General features: G+C 44.5%; 1 protein-coding gene across 4 annotated transcripts in view; it reads left to right on the top strand.

Moving 5' to 3' along the window:
- dlc1 (DLC1 Rho GTPase activating protein) overlaps nt 1–17,444 on the top strand; it is a 476,263-nt gene that overhangs the window by 418,148 nt on the left and 40,671 nt on the right. The window contains exon 1 of one of the 4 annotated variants that reach the window (XM_078217521.1): nt 11,884–12,223. The exons of the other annotated variants lie outside the window; for them this stretch is intronic. Within the exon in view, the coding sequence (XP_078073647.1) occupies nt 12,211–12,223 (13 nt within the window). The 5' untranslated portion in view covers nt 11,884–12,210. Of the gene's footprint in view, nt 1–11,883; nt 12,224–17,444 lie in introns of those variants that run through there. 4 annotated transcript variants of the gene reach the window in all.

Below are 17,444 nucleotides of genomic sequence, written 5' to 3'. Positions count from 1 at the left end.
AAAATCTGGATGGACTCGGGATGTGCGTGTCACTAGCAAGGCCAGCATTTGTTGCCCATCCCTAATTGCCCTTGATGGTCATTACAGAGGGCAGTTAAGACCAGAAGGTATAGGAGCAAAATTAGGCCATTCAGTCCATTGTGTCTGCACACCCATTCAATCATGGCTGATATGCTTCTCAACCCCATTCTCCCACCTTTTCCCTGTAACCTTTGATCGTCTTACCAATCAGGAACTTATCTATCTCTGTCTTAAATACGCTCAATGACTTGGCCTCCACAGCCTTCTGTGGCAATGAATTCCTCAGATTCACCACCCTTTGGCTGAAGAAGTTCCTCCTCATCTTGGTTCTAAAGCCCTTTACTCTGAGGCTGTGCCCTTGGATCCTATCTCTCCTACCAATAGAAACATCTTCTCCACGTCCACTGTATCCAGGCCTTTCAGTATTCTGTAAATTTCACTGAGATGCTGTGGGTCTGTCACATGCAGGGCAGACCAGGTGAGGATGGCATATTAGTGAACCAGAGGGCGGCACGGTAGCACAGTGGTTAGCACTGCTGCTTCACAGCTCCAGGGACCTCGGTTCGATTCCCGGCTTGGGTCACTGTCTGTGTGGAGTTTGCACATTCTCCTCGTGTTTGCGTGGGTTTCCTCTGGGTGCTCCGGTTTCCTCCCACAGTCCAAAGATGTGCGGGTTAGGTTGATTGGTCATGCTAAAAATTGCCCCTTAGAGTCCTGAGATGCGTAGGTTTGAGGGATTAGCGGGTAAATATGTAGGGATATGGGGATAGGGTCTGGGTGGGATTGTGGCCAGTGCAGACTCGATGGGCTGAATGGCCTCCTTCTGCGCTGTAGGGTTTCTATGATTCAGAAAGGTTTTGACGACAATTGATGATAGCTTTATGGTTACCATTACTGAGAATAGCTTTCAATTCCACCAGCTGCTGTGATGGGACTTTAACCCATGTCTCCAGAGCATTCACCAGGTACTTTGGATTATTAGGCCATTGGCATTACCATGAGGTCACCATGTCCCCTAAAGTTGCAGCTCTGGTCAAATTCCTAATGGTTGCAAATGTAGTTAGGGACTTGGGTGGGAAAAATATCTGTCCACCCTGAATATGGGTCCTGACGCCAAATCATGAATCCCAGGTTAATGGTCAGGAGGCATGAGTTCAAATCCCACTTAAATTAATAAATTTGGAATATAAAACTAGTCTCAGTAATGGTAGCCATACAGCCATCAATTATTTGTAAAAACCCATTTAGTTCACTAAAAGGTCTGGCCTACATGTGATTCCAGACCCACAGCAATATAGTTGACCAAAAAGTGCCCTCTGAAATGGCTGAGCAAGCCATTCCTTCCAAGGGAAATTGGGGATGGGCAACAAATTCTGGCCTTGCCAGCGACACCCACACACTATGAAAGAACTAAGAAATATATTATCCCTGCACACAATTCAGCTGCTGCTACATCAGCCTATTTCTTGTTTCTTCGTCCCTCAGATTCCCCCATCAGTAGCCACTCCCTCAGGCAGTGTAGCCTCCCTCCACTGTCTGTAACTCTTTCCTCCAAAACCTCTAATCTATTATCTCCATCTCAGCCTTCAAAAGCATCCTTCAAATATTATGGCCAAATCTTACAGCCTGTGACTACCATTATCCTTTATTTACTTTTGAATTGTCAGTCTTTCTGTGAACTGATAGCAAAGGAGAAACACATAGAACATAGAACATTACAGCGCAGAACAGGCCCTTCGGCCCACGATGTTGCACCGACCAGTTAAAAAAAAAACTGTGACCCTCCAACCTAAACCAATTTCTTTTCGTCCATGAACCTATCTACGGATCTCTTAAACGCCCCCAAACTAGGCGCATTTACAACTGATGCTGGCAGGGCATTCCAATCCCTCACCACCCTCTGGGTAAAGAACCTACCCCTGACATCGGTTCTATAACTACCCCCCCTCAATTTAAAGCCATGCCCCCTCGTGCTGGATTTCTCCATCAGAGGAAAAAGGCTATCACTATCCACCCTATCTAAACCTCTAATCATCTTATATGTTTCAATAAGATCCCCTCTTAGCCGCCGCCTTTCCAGCGAAAACAATCCCAAATCCCTCAGCCTCTCCTCATAGGATCTCCCCTCCATACCAGGCAACATCCTGGTAAACCTCCTCTGCACCCTCTCCAAAGCCTCCACATCCTTCCTGTAATGTGGGGACCAGAACTGCACACAGTACTCCAAGTGCGGCCGCACCAGAGTTGTGTACAGTTGCAACATAACGCTACGACTCCTAAATTCAATCCCCCTACCAATAAACGCCAAGACACCATATGCCTTCTTAACAACCTTATCTACTTGATTCCCAACTTTCAGGGATCTATGCACACATATACCTAGATCCCTCTGCTCCTCCACACTATTCAAAGTCCTCCCGTTAGCCCTATACTCAACACATCTGTTATTCCTACCAAAGTGAATTACCTCACACTTCTCCGCATTAAACTCCATCCGCCACCTCTCGGCCCAACTTTGCAACCTGTCTAAGTCTTCCTGCAAACTACGACACCCTTCCTCACTGTCTACCACACCACCGACTTTGGTGTCATCAGCAAATTTGCTAATCCACCCAACTATACCCTCATCCAGATCATTAATAAATATTACAAACAGCAGTGGCCCCAAAACAGATCCCTGAGGTACACCACTTGTAACCGCACTCCATGATGAATATTTACTATCAACCACCACCCTCTGTTTCCTATCCGCTAGCCAATTCCTGATCCAATTTCCTAGATCACCCCCAATCCCATACATCTGCATTTTCTGCAGAAGCCTACCATGGTGAACCTTATCAAACGCCTTACTAAAATCCATATATACCACGTCCACTGCCCTGCCCCCATCCACCTCCTTGGTCACTTTCTCAAAAAACTCAATAAGGTTAGTAAGGCACGACCTACCTGCCACAAAACCATGCTGACTATCACCTATCAATTCATTACTCTCCAAATAACTATAAATCCTATCCCTTATAATTTTTTCCAACATCTTGCCGACAGAGCAGATGTGATAAACAGGTAACTGTGTAAATATGTCATGACAGTACAGCATGCAAAACATGTATAAGACAGGGGAATACACGTGATGATGTTAGCAAGGGAGTGGGGGGGGTGGTGAGGGGTGGCGTGGTGATGGGGCCTATATCATAATGGTACCACTGGTTTTACTAGACATAGTTAGACTGGCAAAAATTACTAAACCTTGTAGTCATTTAGTTAACAAAATCTGGCAATTCTAGCTTCATTTGGTCTTTAGACATGGCCGCAAGAGTCAAAAGGCAAGCAAAAAAGCACCTTCATTAACACAAGTGGTCATTATTGTTTCAATGGACATCCTTACTAACAGAGAAACTCATTTAGAGTATTTTTTGAGTCTGTAATGGCCAGCATGTTCACAGCGCATGGCAGAAACCAGAGGCCTGAGTTTATATGAAAATGGACTTTGAGCCTCATTTTAATAATTTTAGTAAGCTGCAAACAATTGCCAGCCCTTTTGAGGCAACTCATCGGATTTGCACTGATGTAGCACCTTTCAGAACTTAAAGACATCCCCGGGCACTTGAACTTTTCAAGTGAAATCGCTGTTATAATGTAGGAAATGAGGCAGACAGTTTGCACACAATGCAGAGTTATTTAATCCACTTGGAACAAAGAGTAAAGGCTCTCACATCTTGACCTTCAAGATGGCTCGGGTTGAGGATCAGGAGATTGGCATAATGCTGGTACTGTACATACAGCTGATTTGAGACTTTTCTGTGGGAAATGAGAGCTTTAACGTCAGGCTGGTAATTCAATACTGCCTTGTGGTCGAACTGAGTATGGGCCTCTCTGAGTGTAAATGTGTCAATATCAAATTCAGTTCCAAAATTGAACATAATCATTGTAGGGGTCAAAAGTATTTAGATTCAAATGTGTTATCAGCTAAATAAAAACTATAAGATGGTCATCATTTAATTAACAAATGGGTGGAACTTTCCCAAAATTGCCGTGTGTTGGAGCAGGCAAGAAAAACTGTGTGAAACTCGTTGGTTTCACAGCTGCTGTTTCTAGCCAGATTAAACAGCACACTGTGTAATTTTAAAGTGCTGGCGAGGATTACACAGCCAGCTAAGGGAGAGAGCTAAACTCTTGGACAAAGCTGGGACGGAGGGATCGGGGCGCCACTTTTAAAGGGTGCTCTGATCTCAAAGTAAAGTTAAAGAGTCCCCCTCCCCCACGGATATTAGAACCTACCCCAGTCCACTGACATCAGGACACCCATCCCCTCATGGACTCCACCCCCCACCCCCAATGTAGGCACAACCCATCCATCATCCATGTCACTCATCCCCTCCCCCAAACATAAGGGAACCCCCCCCCTCTCCACAATGGAGCAGGACACGGGGCCTGCCCCATGTCCCTCACCACCCAGGGTCTATACCACCTCCGTGCCTCTGGCATGGTCAACATGACTGGTTTTCATTTTTGAAAACCAGTGGCGATTCCCGGCGGTGTGACTTCACGCTGGCGGGTGGCGTGGGGGGATGGAGGCACATCTAGCAATTCCAGAAGCAGGCCATGTAATGGCATTTACATGAATTCCTTTTTGGGTGTGAACCTAAAACGTTTATTTATTATTGTCACAAGTAGGCTTACATTAACAATGCAATGAAGTTACTGTGAAAATCCCCTAGTCGCCACACTGCGGCGCCTGTTCGGATACACTGAGGGAGAATTTAGCATGGCCAACGTACCTAACCAGCACGTCTTTCGGACTGTGGGAGGAAACTGGAGCACCCGGAGGAAACCCATGCAGACCCAGGGAGAACATGCAAACTCCACACAGACACTGACCCAAGCCAGGAATCTAACCCGGATCCCTGGAGCTGTGAGGTACAGTGCTAACCACTGTGCCATTGTGCTGCTCTGATTACATTGCTGGCAGTGGGTGTGGAAGATCTCAAATTGCGATCTTTCCACCGCAAATTGCGTTATAGCCCTCTTGCAAGAGTTTGCGCCCACAATGGGATTTGTGCCCGTGGCGAATGGGCCCTGAGAATCGCACCCCATTTTTAAAAAGACTTTAGGGTGCTGTAGTCCAAATGATTCAGATTAAAAGTCAGGTATCATAATTATGCCACAAGGTAAATTGTAGAATATGGTTTTAACGCACGGAAAATGACATTTATGTAAATATAGTTTGAGAAATTTTAAGACTTTTACATTGAGATGTTTGAAATGATGTGAACCATGGCTTATATTTGCTCATTTAGCATTGGAGACCCAAGGTTGTGCTTGGTAACCATATGATCATATAATCATTGTTCTTGTATCATGCTTTAAGAATCAGAAATATCCCCAAAATGCCTTGAATCATGCAATAAATTACTTTAAAGAGCAATAACTGTTCTTAGGTAGATACCTCTAAAGCAGTAAACTCAGGATTACTCCCAGTCCCACGTGTAAGCGAGTATAGTATCCATAGAACCCCTACAGTGCAGAAGGAGGCTATTCGGCCCATCGAATCTGTATCGACTCTCCGAAAGAGCACCTTACCCAAAGCCAGCTCCCTCCGCACTATCCCTGCAACCCTGTGAATTTACCATGGATAATCCACCTAACCTATACTTCCTTGGACTGTGGGAGGAAACCAGAGCACCCACAGGAAATCCACACAGACAGGGGGAGAACATGCAAACTCCAGACAGTTACCCAGGGCCCGAATCAAACCCAGGTCCTTGGTGCTGTGAGGCAGCAGTGCTAACTATTGTGTCACCAAGTTCAGAAATGCAGGAGAACTGAGTGATTCAACATGTGGCTGGAAAGCTGGTGCAAGAAGGAGGGTATCAGATTTCTGAGGCATTGGGACTGGTTCTGGGGAAGGTGGGACATGTACAAGCTGGATGGTCTACAACTGAACAAGACAGGGATGAATATTTGCTAATGCTGGGGGGGGGGGATGCTGGTGATGGGGGCAGGGGTGTGGTTAAACTAGATTGGTAGGAGGATGGGAAGATGAGGACAAATTCAGAGCAGGGAATAGAAGATGAGGAATTCGTTTGTGACTGAAAGACAGAAGCAGCACAGGTTAAGAGTTACAAGAGCAAATATGTTGACAGATTTCTGAGTGAGAAAACAACAGGCAATAGTTGATGGAGACTTCAATTAACCCTAATATCAATTGGGTGACGAACAGTGTGAATGGCACAGAGGGAGCAAAGCTCCTGAACTGCATTCAAGAGAATTTTTTTCGCCAGCACACAATAAGCCCAATGAGAGGGGGTGCAATTCTAGATTTAGTCTTCGAAAATGAGCAGGGCAACTAGATGAAGTAATGGTGGGAGACTATTTTGGAGACTATATAATGACCACAATTTTGTGGGTGATTTTCAGCATTTCAGGGAGAATGGCGACGCGGGCGGAAAATACAGGAAGAATCAGGAAATACAATCACGTTTCCCAATTTTCCTCACTCCTAGCTGGGGATGTAACGAGGTTGCTGCCTGAGGAGAAGAGGCAGAAACCTAATTTAAATATATTTTAATTTTTTAACATGAAGGCCTTTCCTTCCACACAATCTCCCCACCCCCCCACCATCCCCGCCCCCCCCCCCATCCCCCCCTCCCCCCTCACAGAATATTGAAAACTAATCGCAAGGAAAGTATAGCCCCTGGTGGGAGATGGAGATGCCCAGGCAATGCCAACCTGTGCCAGGGTGCAGTGCCAGGGGTAGGTACTCCGGGCAGCCCCATAGGAGTGGTTCCCCTTATGTGTGTTGGGGAGGGCTGGTGCCTGTGAGGAGGAATATTGCCCCCAAAGACTGCAGTGGTGGCGGGAGGGGGGGGGGTTGCTCTCATGCCTGCAAGGGGGGTGGCGAGAGGGGATCACCCATATGCCTGCAAGGGGGGTGGCGAGAGGGGATCACCCATATGCCTGCAAGGGGGTGGGGAGAGGGGATCGCCCCTATGCCTGGAAGGGGGGATGGGAAAAGGGGTCCTGCAAGGGAGGCGGTACCCTGATATTCGTGTTGTTGGGGGAAGAGGGTGAGGAATGCCCTGTGGCTTGTGCTGTGGTAGTGGGGCAGAAGAGCCCCTGACACTTGTGAGGGGGTCCTAACTTGTGCTGGGAGAGGGGACTGGGTGCTGTTCAGTTTCGGTGCTGATCAGGGCACCCTTTAAAGATGGCACCCTAATCTCCGTGGAGCCGGCCTTGCCAGCTCTATCAGGCCCCGCCCCAGTAGAGTCATGATCCAAACCCACCCACACCTTGTTTTTCTTCAGTGAGGCTCAGGATTGGAGTACAAACTCGACAGTGCAGCTGGAGAACTATACGCCAGTCTTCAGTCAGAACCTGACACTTTGGAAAAAGTATGGGTAAATTCCACCCATAGTTAAATTTAGCACTGTTATGGAAATAGACGAAGATAGAACTGGCATAAAAGTTCTAAATAGGGGGAAGACAAATTTTACAAAGCTGAAAGATGAGCTGGCAAGGGTGAACCGGATACCGTGATTAGAAGGGAAAATTCTCAAATCAGTGAGAGGCGTTCAAAAGCCAGATTCTATGGGCACAGTGTAGACATGTCCCCACAAAGAAAAAGCATGGTACTGCCAAATCTAGAAGCCCCTGGTTATCCAGAAACATACAGGCTAAGACAAAGTTTGTGACAGTCACAAAAGACTTCATACCGTAGAAAACCTAGAGGGATAAAAATGGAAGTTAGGAAAGCAAAGAGAGGATACAAAAAGTATTGGCAGGTAAAATCAAAGAAAATCCTAAAATGTCTTACCAATTTATTAAGAGCAAGAGAATAACTAGGGAAAGGCAGGGCCAATGAGCGGTGTACATGGTAACTTTTGAGTTAATTCAGAAGATGTGGGTAAGGTTCTCAATGAGTGCTTTGTCTCTGTCTTCACTAAAGAGATGGATGATTTAGACATTCCAGTTAAAGAGGAGATGTGTGAAATATTAGATAAAGTAAGCATAGTGAGAGAACAAGTACTGGGGGGACTGGCATTCTTGAAGGTGGATAAATTGCCAGGACTGGATGGATTAAATCCCAGGCTATTGAAGGAAGCTGCAGAGGAGATAATGGATGCTCTGAGGATCATTTTCTAATCCTCATTCGATACAAGTGAGGTACCAGAGGATTGGAGTCTATGAATGTTGAAAAGATTGAGAGAATAGGTCAGAAAATTATAGGCAGCTTAGTCTGACTTCAGTCATGGGCAAATTATTGGAAACAATTCTGACAGACAGGATAAACTGCCACTTAGGCACAAATTGAACAGGGATAGGCAGCATGTTAGGAGAAGATCATGTCTTATTAACTTAATAGAATTTGTTGAGAAAATAATAAGGAGGATTGATGATGGTAGTGCAGTGGATGTTGTCTACATGGATTTCAGAAAGGCAGTTGACAAGGTCCCACATGGCAGACTGGCCAGAAAAATGAGATCTCACAGGAGACAAGGAGAAGTGGCAAGTTAGATCCAAAATTGGCTGAGTGACAGGAACAGAGGGTAATTGTTAATGGATGTTTTGAGAATGGGAACAGTTTCCAGTGGTTTCCAAAGGGCTCAGTGGTGGTGCCTTTGCTGTTTGTTCTAAATATTAATGATTTAGAGTTAAATGTGGGTGGCATGATTGGGAAATTTGCAGATGACACAAAAATTAGCTGTGGAGTTGATAGGAGGATAATTGGCGATCCAGAATAATATCAATGATTCGGTTGAGTGGACAGTGAAGTGGCAAATGGAATTCAATCCAGAAAATGCTTTGGAGAGGGCAAACAAAGCAAGGGAATACTCCATAAACAGGAAGATATTCTGAAGGAAAAAAAACAGAAAATGCTGGAAAATCTCAGCAGGTCTGACAGCATCTGTGGATAGAGAATAGAACCAATGTTTTGAGTCAGGATGACCCTTCATCAGAGCTCTGACCATGTAGCTGTGGCTAGTATTTTGTGATTTTCAAATGGCTCCTGTGATTATTTTCTGGAAAAGATTTTGATCTGGGTTTGACTTGAATTGTGAAGGAAGGGGATTGTGGTGAGAGGATATGATCTGCCTAGTGTTTATTTCTTTGTCTCTAAGCAACCCCTCATTAGGTCCAGATTTGTTGGTTGAACTTGTGATGTTTCATGTGAGATTGATACTGCATTATCAGCCTCAAGTAGTTTGCTAGGCCATTTCAGAGGTAGTTAAGAGTCAACCACATTGTTATGGTTCTGGAATCACATATAGGCCAGACCAGGTAGGGATGGCGGATATCCTCCCCTAAAGGACATTAGTGAATTTACAACAATCTGCTAGTTTTAGGGTCACCATAACAGAGATTAGTTTTTGATCCCAGAGTTATTCATTGAATTATAATTTACCATCTGCAATGGTGGGATTTGAACTTGTGCTCCCACAGCATTAGCCTTTGCCTCCGGATTACTGAATACCATTACCAGGATGCCATTATCCCCAATGGATGAACAATGCTAAGAGCATAGAATATAGAAGACCTTTGTGTGATCGTTTCCAACCAAAATAGTAGGAACAAGGAGTGAACATTCCATCCCATAACTGATTAGCTTACTAATCACTCTGTGCTGAGCCGGATATGATTATATTTTTCACAAAAAATATAACCCTGTCTGTCCTCTTTTCAGAGGCTAATTGAGTAAAATTTCCATCCACACCCAATGTTCTTAACTCCTCTCCTTATCACAGAAACATATATTACAAGTAGATCATCTGGGGTGTTGTTTATAGATAGAGGGATCTTGCATACAGCATGTGATAGTTACCATTGTCCAACTGCTGCCTCCAGAGCAACATCAGTTAACTGCTGGAAAAACTCAGCAGGTCTGACGACATCTGTGGCTAGAGAATAGAGCCAACATTTTGAGACTGAGCTCTGACGAAGGATCATCCAGACTCAAAACATTGGCTCTGTTCTCTCTCCATAGATGCTGTCAGACCTGCTGAGGTTTTCCAGCATTTTCTGTTTTTGTTTCAAGATTCCAGCATCTGCAATAATTTGCTTTTACCTGTTAACTGTTACTGTGACACAACACATTTACTGAAATTTGGCATTCCCATCTTGGCTGCTGTGTTTGTCCATTGACCTTTCTCTGAGATTCTTCTTGGGGGAGAGTGGTCGCCCTCGAGTGTTATCTCCCATCACATGGAGAGACATCTTTTTCAGATTTCCTCCCAGAATAGTCTCCCTTTCTTTTATGATGTTTTATCCAGCCATGACTTTTAGTTAACATCATTAAACTTTGTGTTCTTTTTCTCCACCTCCTTCCAATGTCACGCTCCCTACTGGATAGGATATTGGTATGTAGATAGGCTGGAAAATTGGGCGGGGATCCTGGATTCAGGATTCAATCCTGGACCGGGGAGCGGCGCGGGCTTGGAGGGCCGAAGGGCCTGTTCCTGTGCTGTATTGTTCTTTGTTCTTTGTTGTTCTTTGTACTTTTAGTGTCTCACAGCCAAGGAAATGTTTTCAACATGTGGCTACTGTTGTAACATAGGAAATAGTTAATACGTGCACAGCAAGGTCCCAAAAGCAATAACCAGATTAATGTCCAGATATTGTGATTTTGTGATTTTTTTGAGGGATAGATATTGCCAAGGAGACTGGGGAGAACACCCTTCTTTGTATAGTCCCATGGCATTTTTTCTATCTACCTGAGCAAAACAGACTCAACACCTTATCCGACAGATGGTACCCTGGAGAGTGTGGCACTCCCTCAGTGCAGTAGCAAACAGTAATAATGGAATCAATCATTGAGTAAAGCAAGCATCCAATCAAACTTCTTAAGAGCAATGAGGGATGGACAACACAGTGACACTCACATCTCATAAAAGAATAAGAATATAAAAAACATTGTGTTGTGCTCTTGCCTGAAATACATAGAATCTCAGAATAGTGGGTGTGTGAATACACACTTATAGAATGATGGGTGGCACAGTGCCAGGGGCCCAGGTTCAATTCCCGGTTTGGGTCGTTGTTTGTGGAGTTTGCACATTCTCCCTGTGTCTGCATGGGTTTCCTGCGGGTGCTCCAATTTCCTCCCACAGTCCAAAGATGTGTGGGTTAGGTGGATTGGCCTTGCTAAATTGGCCCTTAGTGTCAGGGGTACTAGCTAGGATAAATACCTGAGGTTATGGGGGAGGGTGGGATTGTGGTCAGTGCAGACTTGATGGGCTGAATGGCCTCCTTCTGCACTGTATGATTCTATGAATCCCTACCTTACAGAAAGAGATCATTTGGCCCATCGGGTCTGCACTGGTTCTCCAACAGTAACCCACCCAGGCTCCCCTGCATCCTATCCCCCTAACCCCACGAATTTGGCGTGCTAATCCCCCTAACCTGCGCATCTTGGAACACTAAGGGGCAACTTGGCATAGCCACAACACCTTACCTGTTCACCTTTGGACACTGAGGGGCAATTTAGCATGGCCAACCCATCTAACCTGCACATTTTTGGACTGTGGGAGGAAACCAGAGCACCTGGAGGAAACCGTGCGGACCCGGGGAGAACAGGGAGATTAAAATCACTCTGCTGGACTCGGAAATAAAGAACTACAGTTCTCAGAGGCCGAATCGAGCAGGTGACGTGATAAACTATGTGGAATGTGGGCATTTAGCATAGTGGCTTATAATATTTTGCCGTTGTTTGTGTTATAACAGTAATACAGTGAATGAGTGGTGCTGTGTGTGGTTTGGGAGGCTGGCCAGTGGCTGTGTGTGTGTGGGTGGGAGGTAGCTGCAGCTCTGGGGAGGAGTGGCTATTCTGCTGGGTTTCAGCACTGCGCTCACTGCGGATCAGAGGCAATGTGAGCGCTTCGGAGCCTCTGTGCGAAAGAAGGCAGATTTACACAGAGTTTTATTTCACCAGTGCTGGAACGGGGTTAAACTCCAGCATTCCTCGGGTACACACAAAAGTCCCGCCTGGGACTTGAGAATATGGATTTGCATCGATGATTTATAAGCAACTTTGAAAAACCAAGAACATTGTTGAACATTCAAGTTTTCAAGGACATTATTCTCCCCAATTTGGGCGACCAGGTTTTATTTTTGATCGGTTACTGAAGAAGCCAAACAGACCAGCCAGTGAGCTTGTCCTCTGGTCAGAGTTGTACATTGATGTGAAAGCTGGAAACGATGATTTTAACACGTAAGCATGCGACGTTTTCCTTTGGGGGGCTTTCTCCCCCACAATATGATGTGGATAGTGAATTGACAGACCATTTGCAGTGAGCTGGATCTTTAATTGGCATGGATTGTGCGAACAGAGAGTTCGATCTTTACTGAGCTGTGCTGAAAATGCGATTAGGGTCATTGCGAAGTGGATACATTATCAGAAGCAGGCACCTCAATCTCTGCTTTCTGTAGATTCCTGAATGCTCCGAGCTGCAGCATTACATTTTATAGCGAGATATCACTTCAAACGCATTCCTGCTTACAGTATATACTTAGCGCCCCAATGCAATGGAGAGACAGGCGGCAGGGTTTAGTGTTTAAGACATTGTTTAAGATTTCTGTTTCTCTCTCTCTGGTTTGGTCATGGGGGTTGAATGTGAGCAGGAAGATGTGTTTGGGGGTGCGGATGAATCCTCAGCAAACTCTACCTGCGGCGAAAGATGTCAGATAAGGAGGAGTTGTGGAGCACGTCTCCCTGGTCCCAGTGAGAGCAGCTCTCCCACTCCACACACACATACAGAGAGATACACATACAAACACCCACACACATACAGACACACTCATACACACAGATACACTTGCAGACACAGAGACATATAGACACAGACACAGAGAGACATACACACACACACAGACATAGACAGAGAGAGACACACACTAGACTTTCTGCTCCAGCCTCCTCTGCTCTGCCTCATCTGGGATGTCATTCACTCTGGGAAAGCTCATGTTTCGTTTCCTGTTTTATTGAGATGATTTTTTAAAAAGTAGATTTAACAGAAAACCGGCAGGAATTTAAATTCTCCTGTACTTGGGAGTGGAGGATTTTTTTTATTGTTGTTGCAGTTTTTAAATATGAATTGAAGCGTTCTGCCTATGGATCTGATTATATTTGAATGGTGCGATAGTTTGAGAGAGCCTCTCAATTGGTTGCTTTTGCAGCCGCCGGTGCAGGATGCCTGCCTGTTATCTGGGTTGGAGTTGCCAGTGGGAACTTGCAGGGCGTCGGGCGGAGCTAGGACCTGGCGGAGTCTGCTTGTTGGCCAGCAGCAGCAGCGCCGAGGTCAGTGGCGGCCCCCTTTTGATCCCCGGCACTCCCCCCACCCCTGGCGGCACTCTTCCCCCTCCCCACCCCCGGCGGCACTCCCCCGCTAGTCTCCTGCCGCCAGCTGCCTCAGCTCTGGCACAGAGAGAGAGGCAAAACAAACAGGCGGCTTGCAGCATTGCCCCGCAGGCTGCAGCCTTCCTGCCACCCCATTGACACAGCTCAGAATCTGCACCCTGTCAATCTTGCAGCTTGGCCATTGAGATCAAAGATCTGACAGCAAATTCTCTTCACCTTTCCAAGGAATGCATGTCTCCATTCAAAGTGAAAACTTGACAGTTCTCCACATATATCCCTGTGCCTAATGAAAGATATAGAAAATAGAAGCAGGAGTAGACCATTCGGCCCTTCGAGCCTGTTTCGCCATTCGTTTTGATCATGGCTGATCATATTCAATATCCTGATCCGGCCTGTTTCAGCTTTAATTGCCCCATTCATGCTGTACCTTTGGGTTTGGCACAGGAGAGACATTCTGTGCTATATTCAGTCCAAACGTCTAATACATTGTTGTTGATTTTATAGAAATTGGTGACTCCTCCATTGAGAGAGCCCCAGGCTCCACTCCTATCAGTCCCTGGTAGTTAGCTGGTCTCAGCTGGCATGATGGTAGAACTATAAGCATTCGTCTCTGCACCCCTGATTGTAGGAGAGGAAAATCGTGCTGGAGTGGCCTTAACTGCTGGAAAGTGCAAAAGAGCCCAATTTGTGTTAGGTACAGAATACATTTGCTGCCTCTCTTCCCCTGTGGTTCAATAGCTGCATCCATTCCTTGCCTAGGCTGATGTCCAAGTAGTGGATGCTGACTAATGCTTGTGAAACTGTGCACAGCAAAGCTTTCAGGAGGAGGGGACAACATTGGCAGAGAAAAAGGCAAAGAAAGCAACTGGGAAATTGGAGTTTAGTAATTTGTTCATTTGAAAAAGATGCTCTTGCAATATTAATGCGATGTTTTGAAATGCTGCTGCAATTGTCACCTTTCGGTGTTTAGGAAAGGCCGTTCTGCCATCAGAAATTCCACCGACAATCAAAATAGACAACACATTATGCCTAGATGTCAGTATGTGTGCACAGAACACTGCCTCCACTTCACTCCAATACAGTGGAAATAGGCAGCATTACTGCAAGTATGAAACGCACACCTAACACTGTAGCATCAGTGCAATATAAATTGGCTATTAAAGTGAAATTATCATCTCTGTGAAAATGTCAGTCCAGTACTTTCCCACTTGTAATTCGGAGGCAAAACTACCATTCGCTTGTAATTAAACTTTGCATCAGAGTTCAGCATCACATCACTTCCACATGAAGTAATTGTGATACAATTGTTCAACTCTTTGAAGCTTTTATGTCCCCAAAGCAATACCAATGGCTTTTTAAAAATTCGCTCATATATTTGGTCAACCGCACAAGTTCATATCTGCAATTTTTCAAAGGTTCATTACAGAAATGATCAGCCAGTCAGATCCCTCCACCCCCTGAATCAGCAATCAAAGAACACTTACATATGGATGCTTTGACACATAACAGCATTTGGCAAATAAATCTCCACTAACAAAACCATTTACAATAACAATAGCTAGTTGTAAACAATGATGTTGGGAAAATAATCAGCTGTTAGAGAAATGTGTGTATAAAACATTTTCACAGCTCACTAATTAACTTAGTAATAGGTAGCAGTTTTGATTCTGTTGGATTTCAGTAATGACTAGTTAAAATTGCCAGTTGTTTTTAGTTTATTTATTAGTGTTACAAATAGGCTTATATTAACACTGCAATGAAGTTACTGTGAAAATCCCCTACTCACCACACTCCAGCCAGCGCCTGTTCGGGTACACTGAGGGAAAATTTAGAATGGCCAATGCACCTAACTAGCACGTCTTTCGGACTGTCGGAGGAAACCCACACAAACATGGGGAGAACGTGCAGACTCTGCACAGGCAGTGACACAAGCTGGGAATTGAACCCGGGTTCCTGGCGCTGTGAGACAGCAGTGCTAACCACTGTGCCACCATGCTGCCCAAATGTGAATTGTTTCAGAATAATATTAGCATTAATATGAGTATTAGTTGAAAATGTCATCTGTAGTAGGACCTGCATTGCCCACATCACTATTAGAGGTAATGCTGCTGGAATTTGCACAGAGCAAAGCCTCCCACAAAACTTCATCTCATTACATAATTTGTTTTGGAATTTGCATTTCTATTTTTTGTCAAAATCAATATACAATGCTTATTTTGTTATTTATAGTGTACTTGTCTCAATCACTGTATTCAGATATTTCTGTAACGTGTAAGATTTTAGGCACTTTTGATTACCTGCCAATCTCTATAATCTGCTGATGGTCCTTGCCATTATGGCAGATAGCAAAGATTCCACTATATTAGCTATGTCACGACAATATAAAATACATGATTGCATGGTGGCGCAGTGGTTAGCTCTGCTGCCTCACTACGTCAAGGACCCAGGTTCGATTCCTGGCTTGGGTCACTGTCTTTCCAGAGTCTGCATGTTCTCCCCGTGTCTGCGTGGGTTGCCTCTGGGTACTCCGGTTTCCTCCCACAGTCCAAAAGACATGCTGGTTAGGCGCATTGGTCATGCTAAATTATCCCTCAGTGTACCCGAACAGGCGTTGGCTGGAGTGTGGCGACTAGGGGATTTTCACAGTAACTTCATTGGAGTGTTAATGTAAGCCTACTTGTGGCACTAATAAATAAACTACTTTATTCTTTTATATTGTAAATTTTCAGTATAAATGCACAGAAAAGTGATGACATTGTGCATCAGCTGATGGGGCTGTCCTAAAATAGTCTGTGGACGTGCCTTTAGTCAACATGGATGAATGCATTGGCTCTTTTCTATCGAGTGGTTGTACAGTAAAAATTAGCATGGAGCAGGCAAGCAGATCAGTTAAAGCTGGAGTGTATAAATCTGTCACCATCATAAAAAAATCCATTGGCTTGTATGTATTCAGTGGGCCCATCTGGCCTGCAGGCATCAGTATTCCATATTGTAGATAATTAGCAATTGCTATCTCCATTATTTCTCTTAAGTTTGTGTTTTCAGTGTCTTCTTTCAGTATGTAACAGATGGCTGTGGCCTCCTGTAGTCTCCTGACCAGCCTTCATGATAGGAAGAATTTTGAGACAGATTAAAGTCCTGCACATGTGCAAGATAGCCCAGCAGATGTGGTTTGATGTCAGCCCTGATCACTTGTGTTTGTTCAGGATGCATCTGCTGGGCTCTGCTTGCAATAGAGGGCTTTTTTTCCCTACAGGATGGTCCAGCATTGTAAACAGGAGTCTCGTGCTTTATTTTGCCTCTTAGCAACAGGAAGGGAGCACAGGAAAGAAGGTAGTGCAAAGATCCTGAATGGCTCCAGACATCTTAAACTCACCATACAACATGCCAGACTCATCATGTATATAAATAACATGGAACAAAATAAGAATGGTAACAATCGATTCACTCATTGTTTTTCTCTTATGTAAATACATGTAATTAGTCTCGCATTAGGCTACAATGGTTTACTAGACAGCAGCAGAAACCCACCTTATATTGTATTAAGTAGGTTGCACCACATCTAATTTAGTCTTCCAGACTAAATATAGCAGGAGTACACACGTACGTACACACACATACCAGCTCACTAACTCATGTTGTGCAGCCTATAATGTTACAGATGACAGTTGTCTTTTTGAGAACTGACGTTATCTTGAATGCTAGACAGTTATGAGTACATTATCGGGAATTATTAGTCATCACGAACAATAACGTTCTTCAAAATATGGTAACCAGTTACATTCTGCACCTAGACAAAAATGTAAAGCACAATAGTTATATAGTATTAAGCTCAAATGTACATCAATACTTTTCTGTTCCTAATTATTTTCTATTTTGTTTGCTTGTCGACTTAAATTGCTTAAAACGGCTTTACTTAGATATTTTATTTTCTTGCCTCTTCCTATTGTTTAAAATGTTTAGTTATTCAAAATAATTTTTTAGAAATCAATAATTGAAAGGGAAGTTGAAGTGAGTTACAATTTTCAATCATAGTTAATGGGACGGCACAGTGGTTAGCACTGCTGCCTCAGCA

Source organism: Mustelus asterias, chromosome 1 (assembly GCF_964213995.1).
Source record: "Mustelus asterias chromosome 1, sMusAst1.hap1.1, whole genome shotgun sequence".
Classification (NCBI taxonomy): domain Eukaryota; kingdom Metazoa; phylum Chordata; class Chondrichthyes; order Carcharhiniformes; family Triakidae; genus Mustelus; species Mustelus asterias.
Note: the sequence above shows the minus strand (reverse complement) of the source record. Positions and strands in the feature narration are given on the sequence as shown.